Source organism: Labeo rohita, chromosome 19 (genome assembly GCF_022985175.1).
Source record: "Labeo rohita strain BAU-BD-2019 chromosome 19, IGBB_LRoh.1.0, whole genome shotgun sequence".
Taxonomy (NCBI): Eukaryota; Metazoa; Chordata; class Actinopteri; order Cypriniformes; family Cyprinidae; genus Labeo; species Labeo rohita.
Window position 1 is genome coordinate 21,532,856 of NC_066887.1, and position 24,183 is coordinate 21,557,038.

Below are 24,183 nucleotides of genomic sequence, written 5' to 3' on the forward strand. Positions count from 1 at the left end.
TCCAAACACTTTTTAATATTTAGAATTATTATTAAAAAGCTTATTTTTAGATTTTCAGTTTTCATTTTAGTTTTTGTTGTTAATTAAATTTTAATTTATTTTATTTCAGTTTTAGAATTAATTGTACTTCAACGTTAGCTTTCAGTTTCAGTTAGATGTGATGGAAAGATTTTTAATTTTCATCTAATATTTGTATTTCATTTCAGATTTATTTCAATTAACGAAAATTATTTTTTAGTAGCTTCAGGTTTAGTATCAAAAACAATAACATATATCTCAATATGGTTATCAAAAATTATCATAGCCATGGAATTACTTGATAAGTGTATTTCCTAGTGAAATGTTTTTGGCAGTACATATTGATGACAATAAATCTACTAATAGTACATTTTTTTTTTTTTTTTCAATCTTTTGGTGTATTTTATCATATACTACCAGTCAAAAGTTTTTGAACAGTAGAAGTTTTAATGTTTTTGTTTTCTCTTCTGCTTTTATTTGATCCAAAGTACAGCAAAAGTCTGAAATATTTTTACTATTTAACATAACTACTTTCTATTTGAATATGTTTTTGCATGTAATTTATTCCTGTTATCAAAGCTACATTTTCAGCATCATTACTTCAGTCTTCAGTGTCAAAATTGTTCACTCTTTAGTCACAATATAAGGATAAATAAAAGATGACTAATTGATTATTTGTCCAACAACCTGTTGCTCTTATTTTTATGTGCTTTAATTAAAGAGCATTAGCTGTTAGAGAGTTTACACTATTGATTTTTGTTTTGGACATGTGTTAATTAGTTCAGTTTTGATGGAAGAGAAAACATTTTGGACTGAAGTGTTAGAATGTTAGTAGTTGGTACAAATTGCTGTGTAGTTTCGAGTTTCTAGAAAACGCTGTGCTTTAGCCTTCAAGGAAACACTGTCAACAAGGAAAGTACTGTAGTTGCAGTGTCCACCTTATGCTTGGCTTAGTTTATGTAGTTATATAATTTCTCTCTTTGTCCTCTTTATTCTCTCTCGCCAGTCTGCGGTATCACCTGTACTTTGTGTCATCCTGCCCTCCCTCCTTGACTTTCATTCTCTTTATTCAGCTCCGCGTTCATAGGGTTCCAGTCGTAAGGAGGCTGTTGGGCTTCAGGGCTTCTAAATGATTGGCAGTAGAGAAATGGAGAGAGAGATCCTCTCCCCGTGCTTTGATTAAACTCCCTGAGATCTGTCCATTAGTGGATGGGCCTCTTCAGAGGATGTGTGGGCTGGTAGATATTGGGGTGCCACAGGAACCAGGGTTAGGACCTTTTCCTTTTCACTTTATGTGATGCCTGTCACATTTTTCATTTCAGCCTCCTAAATGGTTTCGCCTTCCTCTTTCCTTACAACCTGAAATTTAAATGTGCGCAATCTTTTTATTCCTCCTCACTAAATAACAAAATGAAAATGTCGTATGACCCTCTCCGTGGCTAAATTACTCATCAGAGGCATAGTCTTTTAACAGCGTTGAGCATTGAAAGGGTGTCTTGGATCATATTTCCTACGCCATCATTGATTAATGTTTCTTTCAAAGTAAACAAGTTTGGCAGATCATTTCAGCACCACAGGAAAATACACTCATTGGTTTTAGTAGGATAGGCATTTATGGAACAATACTGGTCTGAAAGCTCCTTCATTCGATCTAGTGATGAACCACAATCGACTCTTTTGCAGTGTTCTGCCCACGTTTGTACATTCCATATGTGTGGTTTTTTTCCCTCAGGTGGTTTTGATTGGAAGCAGTTGCTTCGATGAGCTTGAAATTGATGCAAGGTCTTCCAACGATGACCTTTTCTTTGCCAAAGGCAAAGGTCAATACAACACATCTGGGAAAGTCAATGAACTTTGACCTGATAGAGGCTAAAAAATCAAACAGGCATTTTGAGAGTAAGCTTTGGTTAAATAGTTAAATGGATTTAGCATGAAGATTCATCAGCACTTGCTGAGTTTCATAAAGGCTGCATCCAAATTGCACTCTTCTTTCGGATAAGTACTTACTTTGCGAAAAAGTACGTTTTATGTAGTATGAATGTGTGTAGTATAAATGAAATTCAGATGTACTACATTGGTCAAGTTGTCAGTGTCATGTTACCTACCACCGTGAACCATGATTGGATGCGCACTTTAAAATCTTGCCATGTGTTTTCCACCTACTACGTAGTAGAGAAGTATGCATATTTCTATACAAACACCTTTTAAAACTTCCTGAGCAATGGCTACAGTACCTGTATTTTTCAAATAGCATACGAACATACTACTTGCTATATGCATAGTTATTACCAGGGTTGCCAGGTTTTCACACCAAAACCCACCCAACTGCGTTTCGAGGAGGGTTCCCCATTAAAAATTGCGTTTCAGGGGATAATATAGACATTGTTCGCCTGAGTTCTCCTGGTAAATTCGCATTTCAGGGGCATAAGTGTAAAAGTACCCCAATTCCGTGTGAAAACCACAGACTTGGCAACACTTGTTATTATGCAAGTTATTTGATCGCAGTGCGACGATAATGTAACATTTGCTTTCGAATGGCTATTGTGTCATAACTTGTACTTTTACATGTTCATTTTAGAAAAACTATGCAGTATTCAGCATGGATGTAGTAAGCGGATATTCCACTCTACACCTAGACAAATATGAAATGCGTTTTAGTTTTTTTTTTTTTTTTCTCCCCAAATTCAGTTTTATTTTTTTCAAAACTCAGTTTTTTCTTTTTTGATTTGTCTGGATTCCATCTTTTTTTTTCCGTTTTAATTTTTCAAGACTCTCATGAAACTTGCACAGTTTAACTGCAATTTATTAAAAGCTGAACAAAGATTACATTTTTAAGGCCCTATGAAATGCATTTTTCCCCCTCAAGTGTAGTTCTTCCATGACAACTCTTGGCAGATTTTAGCATGGTAATGGATATGAAAATGTTGATGTATTTTGTCTTGGTGAAATAGATCTGCTACGCTGCTGCTGAATTGCTGCTGCTGTTGGTTATTGCTGTAGTTGCAGATTATTGCTGCTGCAAGCAAGGACAGGAACTTGCTACTGCCAAAGCATATGGCGATATGGTGCTGTGAGTATTTAAGACATACTGCTGCTGCACAAATAGCATATTAAATAGCCTGTAGCAGATCTTTACAGGTGGAGCTGGGGAAGTTGGAGGGTTTCAGAGGAACTCTGAAAGCACGCTGCGAAAAGCTCAACTGAATTCCAACCAGCCATTTAAAAGTAAGGGTGCAAACTCACTGGCTGTGTATGTGACATGAACCAATCAGCTTGTGCCAGATCATACAAGGCTGTGAATGGCATCATTTGCATTAACACCCGTCAGCCTGCGCCATCTAGAGTTCCATGAAAGAATTAGGCTTTTTTTTTTTTTTTTTTTAACCATATTCTGTGTTTTTAATTTAATTTTTCTAAATTCATTAAGTTTTAATATTCAAAATGATCTCTAAGTAATTGATTTTATATGTATATATAAAAATATATACTTTCAGAATTTTTTATATATACTCTATTGCGTATTTACATTGTTCTGGTAAGTAAATTCTGGTAAATAACTTTTCTAGTAAATATTCATAAAAAAAAATTTTTGAGAATGATTTTGTTGTTAGTAGTAGTACTATCATTACACTAAGTAATATAGTTCTGTCACAGTTTCTTGAAGACTTAAACCAGACTTTTATTTTGACCTTTAAGTTTTTGTTTGTATATGGTCGACGATAGTTTTCTCAAAAGAAATGGTAAAATGCTCATGAAGTGACTCTCAGAGCAGTTCTAGAGATTTGTGTTTGTTTGTATGTTAGTGTGTTCATCTACTTTTTTTCCGGCTTAATATTAAGAGACACTAATCAATATCACGTTTTGATTTGAGTGTACTGGCCTACTTTTGATTTATTCACCCCAAATTTGGCGAATTCCATGACATTCCGCGTTATACAGTAAATTCTATTTTAAAGACTGGATTCCGTCATCATTTTGGAAATAGTAGGGCCCTAAATGAACTCTTGTGCTGTTTTACTGGAAGAATCCCAAACATTTTTTAGCCACATGTGAGTAACAACATTGTCATTTGATAATATGGCTTCATATTTTGGAAGTTTTTGATAGGTTGTGTATGACTAAACTGACAAAAGTTTAGTCATGCACAAGGAGGATTTTAGTCATGCGGAGGTGTGATTCACTCCATAGTGATTCCGTCTGTTCTTCCATTTTTATAAGAAAACACACAGTGCACAGATGCCACAATCCAGAATAAGACTTGTCTTTTTAACAGCCTCACTATAAACCCAGGGACCGTGGCTAGATCAACAGGCCTGTGGAAAGAAGCAATAAGGGCCATCTAATTAAATCCAAACAAGCTGATGGGAGCCATTCTGCACCTGATTTGCATAATTAGTGGAAATTTTTTTTTCCCCCCTCATTTTTTTTGAAACACGGCATTTGTGGATTAATATGCTCAAATTATCTACCTCACAGATAAGTAAATAAACAATCATGGAATAAATGAATTGAGACAATGTGAGACAGCTGAGCAATGAGATCTGACAGTTGTACAAACGATAACGGAAAGCCTTGAATTCAGACAGAAGAAGCGAAAGATAAGCGGCATCAGTTACAAAACGTTGGATTGAAACTTTAGTAGGATGCTGCTTGAAATTTCTGGTATATTCCTAGATTGTTTTTATTTTGTGTTGCATTACAGTAAGTAGAGGGTCTGTTCCCAGATCAGAGCTTAAACGGATTCTGCAGTGCAGACGTGATATATTTTCCCCGTCATCTATCCACTGAGCACACGTCGGTGAGAACAAGCTTTCTGTCTGTCCTGCCATCCATTCATCCCTCCATCTTTCCGCAGTTTAACAGGCACAGACCTGTTATTCTAACTTATCGACTCGCCTGGCCGTATTCTTTTACAAGCCGCCCGGTTGTGCTGCCTATTGATTGATCAGCTGTCGAGAGTATGGATTTCTGCGGTTCCGTGATGTGCCGTATTGATGGATGGCCGGTCAGGCTCCGTTCTCTCCCGACCCCAGACCTTTCCATCTCTCTCTATCTTTCTCTCTCACACACACCTTTGACTTGCCTTCATTCATCAATAGGATGGAGATCAATGTCTATAGTAATAATGGAAAGACGGAGGGGGTGGGGAGAGTTGGAGAGTTTGGGCTGATGATGTGATATGATGAGAGGGGTTGGATGGATGTGATTGGAGTGTTAATTTGGAAGAGTTTGGTTTGGTTTTGTTCTCTTATTTCTTCTTCACATACACGCTTTACGTTTTCAAACTTTTGGTGTTAGTAAGTTTTTAAATGTTTTAGAATGAGGTCTCTTATGCTCATCAAGGCTGCATTAAGTAGATGCAGTAAAAACAATAATATTGTGAAATATTGCAAAAGAACTGTCCATTTTAATATATTTTAAAATGTAATTTCTTCCTGTTATGGCAAAACTGAATTTTCAGCAGCCATTACATCACTTTTTTTTTTTTTTTAAACTTAATCCTTCAAAAATCAGTCTAATATGCTCAATTGCTGCTCAAGAAACATTTCTTCTTATCATTAGCTGCGTTTCCATTACCCTTCAAATTGCGTAAAAACTGAAATTGCGAACTGAAAATATGCTCAATGGAAACGCATCAATTTCGCAAAAATGCCCATATGCGAAATATAAAAAATGTTTTACGCTCACATGAGGTGATTTTTTTTTTTTTTTTTTTTTCAGGCAATTTGAAAAAGGAATTTTTCGCAAAACTACAATGAAAACTGTTCTTTTGCATTTACAGCTCACTTGGCGTACATAAGACACATAATCATTCTTTAATGTACGATAACCTGCAAGAAACACTTGAATTTGACCTTTTGAAATTTAAGGCCTGGAAAACCCTTGAAAATGGCAAAGTTCCTGAAGAGGTACTTGAAAAATGCTTGAATTATTGAAAGACAATGTATCTATGAAATACAGTAAGTGCTTAATTTTGTCATGGCACGTATCTTTACACGCAAAATTTACGCAATTCAAAAAACATCATACCCTTTTCGAGCTAAACAAGTAGTAGTACTGACAGTGTAGTATAAAAATGGCTGAAAATGTGAAAAGAGGAACAGATGAACGAAGTCAATTGAGCCATTTATGCTGGAATCGCTCCGATTGATTCAAACTCTTGACTTCGATCATTCATTTCAAACGATTCACTAGCAAAAACCAGATCAAATTAAGAGTCATTCATTTTTGAATTTCGACATCACTTGTCATGATTTGGAAAAGCATGTATTGATGGGTGAAACAGAGCTTTTAGTTAAACCATTGTGTTGCAAAATGATTCATTATTTCAAAGCACTCCAATTGGATTGCGTATTGCATATTTAGATTAAAACTTTGGAGCAGGCTCGCAAATCTTTTGCTTAAGATCTTAACTTCGGAGTGTGGAACGCAAATCGGGGCTTCGGTGAGAATTCGCGAATCATTTGTTTCAGATCAGGATTTCAGGATGATTTTGTGAATGTTTTTTCTTAAACAGTAGAAAACATTAAATCAGTACATAACAAATATACATACAGTACAGTTATAAAAAAAAAAGAAAGTATACATAAACACAAATCTCTTAAGAAAAATAACAGTGGTTTTACTATAGTAAAAGTATAGTATACTTGAACATATACTGAGTGAATGTGGAGAGCATTCACTCAGTATCATTAGCACATTTTTGACCAAGATGGCTTTTAGAGGTTTTTGCATTGGAACTCTTTATATTCTTATGTATCTGTTTCTCTTTTTTTAGATTTTTAAATGGAAGACCTAGTTCAATAAGTGAGATCTCTGATTGAAATAAAAAAAAATAGTGCTTGAAAACTCCTTGAAAGTCCTGGAATTTAATTTTCATCTGTTTCACCTGTACGAACCCTGGGAAACGCACCTATTGTTGAAACCGTTGTCAGGATTCTTTGATTGAAAAGCTCAAAAACCAGCATTTGTTTGAAATGGAAATATTTTGTAACATTGTGAACGTTTTTACTGTTACTTTTGATCAGTTTAATGCATCCTTGCTGAAAAATGTTAAAATTTTAAAATAATTTTGATCAAATAAACGCAGTCTTGGTGAGCATGAGAGAATTCTTTACTTAAAAAGAAAAAAAACAAAAACATACAGATCCCAAACTTTTCAATGCAAGTGTAACTTTGACCAGACAAGGTTGTTAAGTGATTCAATTGCAAAATACAACGTTTGTTTTATGTGTATCATAATGGTTTACAAAATATGATTGTTGTATATTTTTGTTTGTATCATTTACTCTTAAATTACATCTTAGATTTCTATTGTAATTACATTACTTTGAGCCCTTTTTAAAAATGATTTGTATTTTATTTATTTATTTATTTACTTTACCAACTGCGGGATATTCCAAAATATTTTTTTCTGATATTTAAAAGAATATTTTTTTTTATGCATTATGCATATTAGTCATTAAATGTAACATTAATTTATAAAAGCGTGTTTCTGCAATTTAAATGGCAAGCAATTGTAGTATCTATATATGCTCATGTCCCAGTCTAATGGTTTGTGCACACCAAACAAGAAGTGAATGTTCTCTATTATCATTTTAGATTACTCGTGGGATGTTTTTCATCTCACTCACTCGAATAAAATCATTGCATAATGCTTTCCTCCATTTTCTGATTCAACCAGCCGTGTCAAACTGGACGTGTCAATAAGTTCTTCAATAAGTTCAATAAGTTTTTCCGGTAAAGTTGAAATAAGACGCAATATCCTATGTTCGCAGCAGTCTCATCGCCCAATTTGCATTGCCTGGTGCAAATTTGCGTCCGTTCACGTCTTTACATTGACTTTGTATGCAATCTTCTAGTGCAAATAATTAAATTTGCTTTTGGTGTGCACATACCATAAGGGAAAATAACTTGTTTTAGACTCCCAGTCTAGATTGGCATCGATGAAGATATTTAGTTTGACATCAAGCATTCTGAACGTAAGCCCACTCCTCATACAGCCATGGTTGGGAATATGTGGAAGTGTTAGAGTGAGGACAGCAGAGGAAAATTCGATTCGTATCTTTAATGACGCCTCTGTAATCCGACATTTAGCGCATTAGAGAGGAGGAGGAGAAGATACAAGGGCAGGGGAAGTCGTCGTCTTTGAGGATGAATGAATGAGACAGGTGGGAGTGCTGGAGAGAGGAACGGCCCTCCTCCTGTCAGGGGCGTGAAAGGGAGGTGATGTGGTAATGCGGCGAGAATCAGAGTCTAATTTGATCTAAAGTGGATTCCTAAATTGAGAGAGGGGAAAAAGTCTTTCCCTCTCTCTGTTCCACTTACGCCACCCCTCTTCCACATTCTTGACTCCGTTGCTTATTAACAACGACAGAGAGGGAGAGAGAAGGAGAATTAAGAGATGGGGGAGGAGTTGTTCCTTTGCACTGTCCTCCTTTCCCAGTACAGTGTTTCTAGTAATGCACCAGGAAGAAAATTCTTGGTTGAAAGGACACACTGCATCAAACACTGTAAAGTATACATTATATAAATGTTTGAGGCCGGTATAATTTTTTAAATTATTTTTGAAAAGTCTTTTACTTGCCAAGGCTGCATTTATATGATCAAAAATATAGTAAAATGATCAAAATGCAGTGAAAACAGTATAACATTTTTTTTTTTTTTTTTTTTAATAATAATTGCAAATGACTCCTTTTCTGTTTTAATGTATGTTTAAAATTATGAATTTATTACTGTAATGGCAAAACTGAATGTGTCACATGATCTTTCAGAAATCATTCTAATATGCTGAATTGGTGCTCAGAAATATCATATTTTGTTATACAAGTATGTTAACAAAGCAGCTATGTAATATTTCTGAGAAAACCATGACACATCATCTTTCAGGATTGAATTGTATTTAATATTTAGTTCAAAATAACATTTAATTAAAATGGAAATCTATTGTAACAACATAAACCTCTTTACTGTCATTTTAGTCAATTTAATACATCCTTGCTTAATAAAAGTATTAATTCTAAGAACAAATAAACATTAGTATTTCTTTATAATTAAATTATTTTCTTTATAACTAAATTACTTTTGCTAAATATTTTACTTTTGCTAAATGTTAGCTAAATTGCTAATATTTTATTATTATTACTTATCTTTATCATTAACTTTAAGCACATTTTTACCTCATATTGCAGAGATCTCAAACTCTCAAAGGCACAGTAAACTGTTCTGATGCTAACCTCAACTGAATTAAACCCTCTTGACTTCATAAGGGGAAAATCCTGACCAACATGGACAGAAACACAAAGGGCGAAAGAGGGAGATGCCAAACAGCGGCTACAGCTACAGAAATCCTAACTGCTGTGGCACAGTAGGCATAAGCATCCTGCTTTGAGCACAAACAAGCAGCTCTCGTGTGAATAAAACATTCTTTTGCTCGACTTGGCCAGGCGAAATGGAGGTACCAACAATGATACGGCATCAATTATTGAGGTGTGTCTGAAAGCTCCACTAAAACGGTCCTCTCACTCAGAAAAGAGCTCCGGTTAACATAGAGGGCCCACCATGACATTTAAAAAAAAACAGCAATCAGCACAAAGGTTAAGTGGGACAGGAGGTCAAGAAACCAAGGTGTGTGTATGTGTTAATGCTTAAATGTTATGCACATGTGCTTTCTTATTATCAGTAGAAGTCAACTGCCCAACATCCTCCCAAAACTTACAATTTCTTCAGAAGATGTCAAATTCTAGTTGTACAACATTTTTGCTAGTAGAACAGTTCTGTCACTTTGAATGTGCATTAGTCAGAGCTGTCTGTTGTCTCTTTGATGCTCTCTAATCATTTTGACTTGGCTCACATCTCATAACTCGTTATGTAAGCACATGCTCTGGCTGACAGCACTCTCCACTCAGGGAGTCGGTCACATGACCTGCCTGCTCTCAGTCCGACCCTTATTGGCGACTGCGGTCTTCATTCGTGACATGCATTTCAAAATGAGGAATTATGGATTTGTATATTTCAAGTGGGATAGCACTCAAAAACAACTGTTCTTCAGAAAAATCCTTCATGTCGTACAAATTCTTTGGCTTTTCAGCATTTTGTGTATTTGAACCCTTTCCAGCAATGACAGTATGATTTTGAGATCCACCTTTTTTTTTTTTTTTTTTTTTTTTTTTTTTAGACCAAGAATAACTGAAGGACTCATATGCAACTATTACAAAAGGTTCAAACACTCACTGATGCTTCAGAAGGAAACACAGTGGATTAAGAGCCAGGGGGTGAAAACTTTTGAACAGAATGAAGATGTTTACATTTTTTCTTATTTTGCCTAAATATCATATTTTTACTTACATGTTCCCAGAAGACTTAGATTTACCCTGATCTTCAAATACAAAAAGTTTTCGTTCGTTTGAACCTTCTGTAATAGTTGCATATGAGTCCCTCAGTTGTCCTGAGTGTGAAAAGATGAATCTCAAAATCATACAGTCACTGTTGGAAAGCGTTTAAATACACGGAAATGCTGAAAAACCAAAGAATTTGTGGGACATGAAGGATTTTTCTGAATAACAGCGAGCAGTTCAACTGTTCAGGACAAACAAAGGACCCATGACAGTGTTTACCCTAGGATTCCATGTTTGGTGGGGGTGGATTGGGGGGATTACCAATGGTACGGTACGGTATGGTACTTTTTTCGGTACATTACTCTCTGTGTAATAACAAAAACATTTGTTTAGTGAAAAAATAAGTAGAAAAATCTCAATTTAAATGACGTCTATTGTGATCTGGCGCTATATAGAAAATAAAGTTTACTTGACCTTAAAGGGGGCGCGCGGCTGCCATTGGGGGTTCGGGCCGCCCCCCTAATATAATGGTAGGGGAAACACTACATAAACAACTATCACTAAACAAAAAAAACCACAAGAATCAAGTGTATGTAAACTTTTGAATGGGTCAAAATTCAACTATTATTTTGTCTTGTGGACTATATGTAAATGTCATTTATGTGAAATATCTTATTTAGGTCAGTACTAAACAAAAAAATCACATGCATTTTGTATGATCCCTCTTATTTTGGTAAAATTAACATTTCAGATTCTACCAGGTGTATGTAAACTTTTGACCTCAACTGTACAAAAGTAAAAATCTGCCTTTACTTTCTTGATTCCAAATCATCTTCACAGGACATGAGGCAAAGCAGCTTTCAAAGCTGTTCATGTCAGTCTTAAGTAATTCCATGAACATTTAATGACCCTGAATCACTTGTTAAGCACATTAACTTATTTCTCTTCACTCTGACAGCTCAAAGGATCTGGTGGGTAGATGATGACGTTACGAGTGAGCCAGGCTTCAGCATTTTGGGAGACTGAATCAATAGGAAGCTGTCACTCACATCTCCGTCAACAAAAAGACCAGACCCCACACAGTCACAGCCCATGACTCAAGCAATTCTCACTGACCAACCGCAAAAAATCTCTTGCACCTCGACTTCCGCTCGTCCCTCTTTTCCTAAAAACCGCTTTTCATTTACAACTGCCTCCAAGCCTAGCGATTTCAAGATAATGTAAGAGCCAAGCAAGTCGGTTTTGCAAAGGATGTCGTTTTGTGTTAGCTCGGAAGGGGGTTGTGTTTTTAAAAGCGGGCGTTCGCCACCGTGACCCATTTCGGAACGATGCCAAGCTGATCAGAAAGAAGAGCGAGAATGACTGAGAGGTCCTCGTGAATGTGCCTTCTTCTGTGCGGAAACCCAGGCAAACAGCTGTTATTATGATTCAGTGGCTTGTGCGTGTACGTGCGAGCGTTTCCATAGAACCCTCGAGAAAGCGAGCGCTCTCTAGACCCCAATGGTGGAGCTGAAAGTTTAATGAGGTCATAAAGGTCTATGTGGGGCTTCAACTTAATGCGCGTTGCCGTTTGGTTGGCTTTAACGGCCACAAACGCACATGGAGAGTCCATTTAAGTTTGTGTCTGTGCTTATTAGAAGGATAATGTTCGGCCAATGAGTGTCCCACAGGTCTCTGGACTCTGATTGGTGCAATCTGAGCTTTATGTATATGCGCAGATAAGCTTCATGGAAGCGAGTTTAACAACATGTGGCTAATCCCCTCTATTGAATTTTATGGTTCTCATTTTATAATTCTTTCACTGGGATTTACATAAGTGTATTGGGTTTGACAGGGAGATTAGTGCCCTTGTGAGATACAGTGGGCACATCTTTCAGTCAGGCCTTTTTGTTTGTGACCTCTCTTCAAAGGTTAATTTGGGTTTTTGGGGATGAGGGAATAATTCTTCTCCCAGGTTCTACTAATGTCTAGAGGGAAGAATAGTGCTTAATGTAATGAAGGTTATTTGGGGCGAGTACATTTGCTAAATGTGTATTTTTGGAATCAAAGCCCTGGAATGATGTTCCGGATCATTCCGGCTCAGTTTAATGGAATAGTTCATGTTAAAATTAAAACTTACCTTTTTTTACTTACCTTCGTGTCTGCATGCGGAAAACACGAATGGAATCGCGGAGTCCAGTCCTAAAAATTTAATTTACCATATAACGTGGAATTGAACCCAAATTTTGAATGAATAAATCAAAAGTAGGTCAGTACACTTAAATCAAAACACAATATGGACTACTGTCTGTGAATATTAAGCCACAAAAATACTATTTAAATATGTCTCGTATTAATATGTATTCGTTTACTACACACATACTGAAGCACATGTGATGTGGTGTTTTCAGCCTCTGTCGCTTCAATATATGAGTAGATGAACACAATCTCTAGAACTGCTAAGTCACTTTATAAGCATTTTTCCATTTATTTTGAGAAAAACTATTGTCATATCATATACCAACAGAAACTTAAAGGTCTTCTCATCAACCTGTCAAAATAATAAAAAAAAAAAGTTCAGTTTAACTTTAAGAAAATGTGACCGAAATACCGATGGTAGTGCTACTAACAATAAAATTATTAAAACATTACTTTTCAAGGAACATTTAAAAGAACAATTATTAGCCAGAAATCATTTACCAGAAAAATCTAAACACACAGCCAAAAAATAAGCTAAATAAAAATATACTGTTTTTTTTTCTTTTGTCAAATCAATTATTTAGAGTTGCTTTTTATTAAAACTTAATGAAACCATTAAAATGGAATCCAGAAAATTATTGGAAAACAGAATTTGGTAAAAATACAATTGAATTTGAAAAATATATTATATTATATTATATTATATTATATTATATTATATTAACCAGTCTAGAAAAATTTAAACTGGGGAAAAAGTACAGAATTCAGAAAAATTAAAACCTATTAAAACATTTCATAGGGCCCTAAAATGTTTTTTTTAATTCTAATAAATTGCTGTTATATTGTTTGTGTTTCATGACTTAAATTAATTAGACATGATTTTTGGTTAAAAAATAATAATTTAACCATTAAAACAGAGTCTAGAATAATTCACATTATTAAAATTAGTAAATTAATAAGATTAAAAATGGATTTCATAGGGCCCTACTTTCTTCTGTAGAACATAAAATGAAATGTTTAGCAGAATGCCTAAGCAGCTTTTTTTTTTTTTTTTTTTTTTATAGTGAGTTGTATGGTGAGATTACTATGACTGTTAAGCAGGATGTTCAATTTAAATTACCCAAAGCTATTGCATAGCTTCAGAATATAGTGCTTGAGTTTTATGGCCTGTTTTATGACACTTTTATGCTGGTTTTGCATTTTTTGGAAGCTTGAAATCTCCATTAATTGTAATTGCATTGGGAAGAGTGACTTTAAAGTCATGATGATCTTTTTTCCTTATTGTGACGTACATCCGAGTAAAACAGATTAATGAAAGAGAAAAATATGTAGGATGGAGACATGGATCTGTTGGTTGTTCATTGTATAGAGGCAGATCTGAATGTGAGCTTGAAATCGATTGTAAGAAAAAAGCAGAGTTTAAGCATACAAAATCATTAGAGTCTGGCATACATCATTCAGAAGATCGAGTTATAACATTTTGATTTAAAAGTTACTAGCTTACTTTTCCTAAATTGAAGCACATGCATAGATAAATCGTTCAGAAAACAGACTTTATTAAGAGCACATTTTAAATTTATCCATTTGTGTTCCATAAAAGAAAGTCAAATGGCTTTGGAATGACATAAGGCAAGTAAATGATTTTTTTATTTTTGGATGAATGATTCCTTCTACCATTTGTTTTCACATTTTTGCAGTTTTTCAGTCTCTTGCTTAGTCTGACCTCCTTGTCTCTCTCTCTGACTGCTGTAGTACTTTAAGAATGACTGCATTGTGAAGTATAACCTAGTCTGGCACAGCCTCTCCCTCTACTTTTCTGTGTGTCTCTTGAAGGTCAGATCAGTAGGGGGTACGTGTCAGCAGAAATCAAATAGCATCTTGTCCCCTAAAAGTAGAGAGACAGAGCAACAGCTGTTTGGAGAGGGAAAAAAAAAGCCCACTCAAACCAACTAAAGCAAAGTCAGAACACTCTAAATTTATGTCTGTGTTTGCCACAGAAAACCTTGGGAACGTCAAATGCTCACCCCTCAGTACATTTTCTGTTTTCTTTTTTTCCTCATAATACTTGGCAGTAACCGCAAGTCTACAAGGCTAAAAACTGCTCTGAGTCATGCTGCAAGATACAAGTGCTCTTGTGGAAGAAGTGCACAGCTCCTCTGAAGCAGCCTTCTGCAGCTCATCTGGCTTGTTGTGAAGTGGCATTCAGACTAAAGTTGTGATGTCAGACTGTGAATACGCGTGAGTACAGAGTCTGTGTCAGCGGCGTGCAGTGGTGGCATTTTGCTGGTCTCACGTGGCTGCTTGTTTGACAGCAGAGAGTCGAGCAAAGAGAAACAAGCATTTTGGTAGCAGTAAATAATGAATCATTTAGCTTCTGGTCTGGTAACCCACCATGCTTGGCAAAATGAGGGCAGATATGTGGCATAGTGTGGGCCCTTTAATACACTAATTAGGCAAACATGCACTTCCATTCAAAGTTTTGGAGAATAATATACAGTATGCCATATAATATATAAATATGTTTGCCTAATTACTGCACCAACCTGTATTTCATCATTTTGTCAAGCAATATTACAATGTTACTGTATTTTTGATCAAATAGGGCCCTGAATCACAGAATCCAGTCATAAAAATTTAATTTTATAACACGGAATGTTACCAAATTTGCCAGATTTTGGATGAAAAACTCAAAAGTATGCCAGTACACTTAAATCAAAACACAATACGGACTAGTGTCTATTTAAAAATGCTATTTAAATATGAATCCTGCATGTTCTCTGTGTCTCTGTGTGAATGAATGATGCAAACACGCGGTTTCGTTTTCTACACGCATAGTGTAGCGCGCGTGACACTTGCAGTGTTTTCAGCCTCAAAATATGAGTATTTGAACACAAACAATCTCTAGAACTGCTCTGAGGGTCACTTCATGGGCATTTTACATTTTCTTTTGAGAATAACTTTCATCATATCATGACAAAAATAAACTAAAGTCTTCATGCCTGTCAAAATAAAAGTTTGGTTTAACTTGAAGAAACTGTGACAGAAATATATTACTTAATGTAATGATACTACTACTACTAATACAATTATTATTAAAACATAATTTTTATATAGTAATAGGTAAGAAAAGTTATTTACCAGAATTTATTTACCAAAACAATGTAAGTAAACAACACAGTATTTTTGAAATAAATAAATAAATACAGTTATTTAAAAAAAAAAAATGAGTAGAAATGGTTTTGATTATTAAAATTTAATGAATTTGGAATCCAGAGAACTAAATGGGGGAAACACAGAATTTGGTAGAAATAAAACTGAATTTGAGGGGGAAAAAAACAAAACAAACCTTTTTTTCATAGCCTTAAAAATGTATTTTTTTGTTTAATGTTTAATTAAATGATGTTAAACTGTGTAAGTTTCATGATTTCGATTATTTAATAAACTTATCACTAAAACAATTTTTTCAAAGAATATTTACCAGAAAAAATATTTACCAGAAGACTGTAAATACACAACACAGTATTTCTGAAATAAATAAAATAAAAAAATTAATTAAAAAAAATAATTAGAGGTGCTATGCTTTTGATTATTAAAATTTAATGAAATTGGAATCCAGAAAATTAAATGGGAAAACAGAATTTGGTAAAAATAAAACTGTTAAATGTTTAATAATATGCTGTTAATTAAACATGCTTTTAGATAAATGTTTTTTAATCTAACCATTAAACCAGAGTCTAGAAAACTTAAAATGGAAAAAATACTCTGGGAAAAGATATTTTAGCATCAAAAAAGACATGTTTCCCCTTGTAAAACCTCTTGTTTTGTACCGATTTAGGCAGAGTGTTTTAGGAATGAATAAAACAGGCAGTGGTGCTGTCTATGGTGCTGAAATGGCCCTACAGTCATGGCGCTGTCCAGGGTGCTTGTACTGTGTTTCTGAGTGCTGGGCGTTGTCTGTGGTTCTGAATTATAGGCTATGTCCCAACAAGGCTTGTCCAAGGTGCTGATTCAGAGCCCAGGCTCTATTTATGTCAAGGGCGTCTTTTTAAAGTGTTTCAGCTTGCCTGTGTTAGTTTACAAAGTCCTGTACTTGTCTGAATTGCTGAATAACAACATTCAAGGGTTCACTGCTCATTTTAATTTAGTTTATAAGCAGCGTTTCACATTAAGGGCTTTGTAATTGTAGAAGCGCAGCAGAAATGACAAATGCCAGCGTGAATTTGCTTCACAGGCCTCTTGGGCTCTATTGCATCATGGTGGTGGTGGTGTAAAACATTTATTTTCTCTTTAGAAAATTAATGTTTAAATGTTAAACCAGCACACCGTATTCGCTGGTTGAAAGCCGTCAAGATTCCTGTGCATTGCAAAGCTGTCCGGCATTATCAGCTGATGACCGGTGCACTTCATTTCACTAAGTGCAGCTCTGCAGGTCTGTCAGTCCCCATTTGAGCTCTAATGCGCCTCTGATGCAGTCACCCTCCAGATCAACAGCCCGTCCTCTGGGACTGTGTGTTCATTATTATTAAACACTAGCAGCTCTATGTGTTCTGACAGTGAGAAAGAAAATACACAACATATAGCTGCAGTGTAATGATTTTAATACCTACATTCTCATATTGTTTCTCTTTTGTTTGTTTTTTTTTCCTCCAGTTGTCTTGCTGAATTCTAAGGAGTCCCAGGCAGAGCTGGGTTGGACCTCATATCCTTCTAATGGGGTAAGACCTTTGTTTATTCATTAGATCATCGTAGAGGTAGACTATACAATGATTTTAGTTAAAGGCAACTAAAACATCATAGAGTTCATTGTGGGGCTGAAACAATAAATGATAAAATTGCTAACGACTGATAATGAAAATAATCGACAATGAATTTGATTAGCGATTATGGAAAACGTCCAACAGTCCCATTACTTTACAGTAGAGAATAACACATTTTCTTTGAAACTTTCTATGAAATTCATCCTGAAACATAACAGATGTCACAGTGACGGCTTCTGCGGGTGAAAAAAAACTAAACTGAGTGCTTTTATATTAAGAGCTTTAAACAAATGAATAAGCATGATGTTTGTTGCGGGTTGCTGTTTAACGTGTTAGAGATGTGTTTTCTCAGCGCATTTCCTTTTTACGTTTGTATCTTTATTCCTGTATTCCGTTTTGCAAAATACTTAATACTAAGTGAGTGTAATAGTTTTTTTTAGGCTGTATTGTTATGAGGTTGTATTGTCTAATAGATTTTTTTTTTTATTATTTCGGGCTTGTATTTCGGAGTATATTATTGTGTATTGTGTGTGTACTGATGGATGTAATGAAAAGTCGTTGTGTACTAGCCATTGTATTTCTACAGAAATGACTGGACAGTGTGTATGTGAGCCCAAGACAAATTTAGCTTCAGGGACAATAAAGTGTAATGTACTGAACTGAATAAACAGATGGAGCACAACGCTAACTTTAATAATAAAAATAAAAAAAAATTTAAAAAATAAAATGAAATAAAATAATGAAATGGGATTTTTTTTAATCCAATTAATTGAAGAAGGTTCCTGAGTCCCAAACCTAAAAAAAAATTTAAATAAAATATAAAAAAATTAAATTAAATTAAATTAAATTAAAAGAATAAAATGGGATCTTTTATCCATTTAGTTTAAGAAATAATCAGCAGATTAATCAAACTGAACAAACAGATGGAGCACAATAATAACTTTTTTTATAAAATAAAATAAATAAAATAATGAAACAGGATTTTTATTATCTAGTTAATTGAAGAAATAATCAACAGATTATTGGAACTGAACAAACAGATGGAGCACAATAATAACTTTTTTTATAAAATAAAATAAAATAAAATAAAATAAAAAAAATATAAAATAAAATAATGAAATGAGATTATTATTTTTTTTATTCAATTCACTGAAGAAGGTTCCTGAGTCCCAAACCTAAAAATAAAAAAAAATAATGAAACAGGATTTTTATTATCCAGTTAATTGAAGAAATAATCAACAGATTATTAGAACTGAACAAACAGATTCTCAAACAGATTCAAACTCAATAATGTATAGATGGATAACTACTGTATATCTATATCTATAGCTATAGCTATTTTTTAAAAATACAATTAATACAATTAAATAAAATAAAATTAAATTATGAAAAGGGATATTTCATCCAATTAATTGAAGAAGATTCCTGAGTTCCAAACCTAAAAAATACAATAAAATACAATAAAATAAAAGGAATAATAATATAATGAAATGGGATCTTTTATACAAGTAATTGAAGAAGGTTCCTGAGTCCCAAACCTAAAAAAAATATAAAAAAAATAATATATAATATAATATAATATAATATAATATAATATAATATAATATAATATAATATAATATAATATAATATAATATAATAAAATAATGAAATGGAATCTGTTATCCAGTTAATTGAAGAAATAATCAACAGATTAATTGTTTATCAAAATAATTGTTAGTTTCAGCCCTGGTACATTGGTTAAATTGGCTTGCAAACTACTTTTGCATTTGTAATATGCAAAATGTGATGTATGAAACTGTGTAATTATGTTGAATTGAATGTTTTTTTTTTTTTATTTATTATTATTCATTAAAAAAAGGCTCCTGAGTCCCAACCCTAAAAAATAAAATAAAATAAAAAATGGCTCAGTACAAACTTCTCTTTATTCAGAAATCTTTTCCATTTGTTAAAGATATAAGACATAAGATACCACAGATAGGTAAATAACAGAACCAGATTATTTTTATGCAGTTGCTTATATTAATGGTTCTTGAACGTTTCTAATCCTTAACCAATGTGGAAGGAATATCATAATAAAATCTGAAGCACTTGCCTATTTCTCAACAAATAAAACTCATATGCTTCTGTTATGACACAACGGCTGCAAACCAGTTTAATCCAATTCATAAACAAATGACTTCTGCGGTCTGCTTCTGATGAAGCCTGTGGTCTAAAACTGCTCATTTGCTGACTGAATCATTCAAAGAGTTTACTGAATTAACATCTGACTCATTTGCTGAATTGCAAGTCATTACTTTCAGTCATATCTGACTCAAAATTCATAATCAAGTGTTATGATGTACGTGAGAATTACATCAATGTGGTTACTGTTCAGTGTATTTTGAGGCTAAACCATATCCCCGATTCTTTCTCCACCTCCCCCCCCATCTTTACCTTTTACTGGTCTATTTCTTGTTTCTCGTCTCCGTCTTGATTCCCAAACTGTATTACTTACTCGTCCCTGCTGTAATCCCAGTATGGACTGCTTTGCCCTCACCAGATAAACCCCATTTGTCTCTTTCTGTGTCCTATCTCCCATCTTACATCTTCTTCTCTCGTTCTCAATGCTAAACCACGTGCTAAAGATTACATGCGTGGCTTGATTCATAGCTGAGATGAGCTGTAAGCCTTACAGAGGACGTCTTAGCGCAGGACGGACACGTTCCGTCATTCGTAACGTTATCTGTGAGGAGAAACGACTGCGTGCTGGGGACTCGCTACAAGCTGTTATTTGTTTAGCTTGTTAATTCTGGACCTGACAGCGATTAAATCCTCCGTCTCCTGCTCCCACCACAGCTGCGTGGTCATGCACACGCACGAGCATACATACATGCTACACAGGTTGGATCTCTCTGTGGTTTTTAACAGGATGCGTTGAAATTCACTGCCACTCATAGTCGTATCTGAGGAGAGACTCTGCCAAACTCAGAAGCCAATTCAAACTGCTCAATTCCCTCAGAAACGAAGGATCTTCATTACACTGCAATTAATTGTGAAAACACTGTGAGAGTGTTCGTCTTCAGAGGCTCATTATAATCTCTCTACGAGACAATGAGCTTGTTTGTGGTGTTGATTGAAGATGCTTAAGACTTAATAAATTCAGTGTTTGATATACTGTAGCTGATTTGGCTTTAAGCTTTATACAGACTGAACTGTATGAACTGTAATGTAAATGCAACGTGATGCTCTTATTGATATATAGACAATGCTGTACAGATGTTTACTCTTTGTAATAATTAGGCCTGTAAATCTATAATAAGTTGCTAATTTTTACAGTTGTGTATATAGATGCATATCCTTCCAAAATGTTCCTTTTTTAGGAATTTAATGGACCACAGGTAGCATTATTTTATTTTATTTTATTTTATTTTATTTTATTTTATTTTATTTTATTTTATTTTATTTTATTTTATTTTATTTTATTTTTTAAATACCAGTGTTTATAGATAAAATGCCAAATAAATATTTCAATAAATATTATCTGAGACCATGGTTTTTAAAGCATAGTCAAAAAGTTGGAACAGTCCATGAAAAGTATTTTATTTTATTTTATTTTATTGTATTTTATTTTGATTTAATTTGATTTGATTTGATTTTGATTTGATTTGATTTTGATTTTGATTTGATTATTTTTGTTTGTTTGTTTTCCCAATGAAGTTTATACTGAGCTGTTTATTTTATATTATATTTTTTTTAATTAATGTAAAAATGTTAAAACATTTTCTTGTTTTATTTTATTTTATTTTTACGCCAGTGTTAATAGAATAGAAAAATATTATGATCTGAAACCATGAATTTTAAGGCATAGTCCAAAAGTTTTTTTTTTTTCCCCAAGTTTTGTTAAAATGTATATATTTTTTATTTTATTTTCAGTGTTAATATGTATATGGCAAAAAAAAAGAAAACTTTGCAATAGAGTCTAGGTGTAGAGTCCTTGACTCTTTATTCAAACATTTCTTCATTTGAAACCTTCTTTTCTCTCTCTCTTCTCATTTCAGTGGGAGGAAATCAGCGGTGTCGATGAGAAATACAAGCCCATTCGCACATATCAAGTATGCAACGTGATGGAGCCCAGTCAGAACAACTGGCTCCAGACGGGTTGGATATGGCGGCAGGGTGGCCAGCGCATCTTCATCGAGCTGCAGTTCACCCTGCGAGACTGCAACAGCATCCCAGGCGTGTCCGGTAGCTGTAAGGAGACCTTCAACCTCCTCTACGCCGAGTCCGACTGGGACTTGGGCCGCGTCACCCGCGAAGACCGCTACAGCAAAATCGACACCATCGCGGCGGATGAAAGCTTCACGCAGGGCGATTTGGGAGAACGTAAGATGAAACTTAACACCGAAGTTCGTGAAATAGGACATCTCAACCGCAAAGGATTCCATCTGGCCTTCCAGGATGTGGGCGCCTGCGTCGCGCTGGTTTCTGTAAGAGTGTACTATAAACGCTGTTTGTCGACGGTGCAGAATTTAGCGGTGTTCCCGGATACGGTAGCTGAAGCTGCCTTCTCCACTTTGGTGGAGGTGAGAGGGTCGTGCGTGAATAACTCTGAGGTGGACACGGACAGTCCTCCCAGAATGCACTGCAGCGCTGAAGGGGAGTGGCTCGTGCCCATCGGGAAATGCAGCTGCAGCGCTGGCTATGAGGAGGGACACAGCAGCTGTGAGGGTAAGAAACACTCTTCCACCCAAAACTTTGTAGTGTAGCACAAAAGTTCATAATTGTTTGAGTTTTGCCCACAGCAACCTTGGTGAAATCAAAGCAGTCCTTGCAGTCTCATAATGATTTATGCTGGTTATCAGTGTTTTTTTTTGGGGGGGGGGGTTGTGCCTGATGATGAAAGGTCTGGCCTATTCATTAAAGTAAGCTCATCTAAAAATGCAAATTGTCATCAGTTACTCACCCTTAATTTTAGGCTACTGTGCGTTCACACTGCAGATGTGGTCCAAATTCAATTTTTTTTTTTTTTTTTTTCCTCACATGTGACTCAGATCTGATTTTCTAATGACAGTGTAAACAGCACAAAGTACATGGAATCTCATCTTTTCAGTTCCGATTTGTGCCACTTCCATATGTGGTACTAAATCCGATACAGGTCAGATGTTTTGCAATGCGAACGCAGTGTGAACGATCATATCAGAATTCAAGCGACGTCACTCTTGATCAACATTCAGCACAATTCTGTGCTCATGGGAGTCACTTCAACAATTTTACATACCCAAAGTTATCAAGACAGTTGCGAAAGGTAGTCAGTGGAAGTACAGTGATGTGTCAATAATCATAAGTATTACAGTGACAACACTACAAGCAAAACATAAGGGCTTGTATTATAAAGTTTCAAAACTCCTGTCACATCTTTGTCTTTTTTTCATATTGTCTGTGCATAATTTCGCTGGCTTCTGCAGCAGATCACACTATAAATGCTAAACTATAAACTTTATGTTTTCCATGTTTACTTCCGTATGACAGCATGCTGCACAAGTGTTGCCAAGTCCACAGTTTTCCTGCGGAATTGGGCTACTTTTTCACTGTTGCCGCCGGTTGTTTTTGTAACTTTGTGCATTGAAGTGACCCCAGGGCCCTATGCTTGCTTTTCTTTTTAGGAGCACTTGTCAAAATTTTAGGAGCACCTTCTAATTCATAATCAAAAATTAAAAAATTCTCCTTAAAGTGATTTACAGGAGAGTTTTGTTTTTACCTTTGTAATGGCATTTTTCTAACTAAAAGTATGTCATCTTCTATGTCAAATTAAAAAAATAAATAAATAAATAAATAAATAAATATATATATATATATATATATATATATATATATATATTTATATATATATTTATATATATTCCTTTTAAACAACATGAACAGGTTTTTATATACCAAAAAATCCGGAGCTGAGCACTAAGGCGTGCAGTGTGTACAAAAAAGGAGAAAATTAGTGTCAAAATGTGTTCATCTTTTCAATCAATATGGACTGAAGTAGGGGTCGACCGATATGTGTTTTCCAGGGCCGATGCCGATACCGATTGTAACAGATCAAGTAGACCGATAACCGATATTTTGAACCGATATATATGTCTAGTGTAAAAATTAAAATGAATGTCAAAATTAAGAATAAGAAGGGCTCTGATGAAAACTGCCTTCCCTGGTGTTAATTGAGTGTAGAACTCCCACACACTGCACTTCTTTCTTTTGTCTACCTCTGTGCATCCATCTACAGTAAGGGTAATATAAAGAGAGAGTTAAAAGTGGGGCCACTGCATCCCTGCTGACTGTATGCTTCATGATTAAGCCTATGAATACTGTACTGCAGCTAAACAGCTTGGGGAAATGGAAGTATTTGGCTTCAATAATTTACATGCTAGAAATGTATGTGTAATACCGTTACCTCTCGTAATTCCTCATTAATTATTTTCTAATGACTAAAACATAACATAAAATAGTAGAGTTGACTATTCAATTAGTCTAATGCACATCAATGGATTAACTTAAAAAAAACTGTGTATATAAGTGTAAATAATTTAATTGTCTTCATAGCTCCATTGTTGAAGTTGTTAAGAAGACTTTTAATCAATTGAGAGTTAAACTCTGTGTTTTTGACAAACAAAGGGGTTTATGTAGTAGTAGTATTATGTATATTCTACTGCACCACAGTAATATATCTCTGACAATTTAAGCTAAACAGAACTTTTATTTTGACGGGTTGCCATGAGGACCTTTTGAGTTTCTGTAGCCTATTATATGATATGACGATTTACTCATATGAAACGGTCAAATGCTCATGAAGTGACCCTCAGAGCAGATCTAGAGATGTTGTTCGTGTATTTATGTCCTCATTTAGTGAGACAACAGATGCT

The 24,183-nt window shown here is 34.8% G+C and overlaps 1 protein-coding gene across 3 annotated transcripts in view; it reads left to right on the forward strand.

Annotated features, from left to right (window-relative positions):
- LOC127182042 (ephrin type-A receptor 7) overlaps positions 1-24,183 on the forward strand; it is a 172,467-nt gene that overhangs the window by 14,664 nt on the left and 133,620 nt on the right. For all 3 annotated transcript variants that reach the window (XR_007829843.1, XM_051137136.1, XM_051137137.1), the window contains exons 2-3: positions 17,184-17,248; positions 21,331-22,000. Coding sequence is in view for 2 of the 3 variants with exons in the window: in XM_051137136.1 (XP_050993093.1) it covers positions 17,184-17,248; positions 21,331-22,000 (735 nt within the window). In the remaining variant the exon portion in view is untranslated. The remainder of the gene's footprint in view (positions 1-17,183; positions 17,249-21,330; positions 22,001-24,183) is intronic.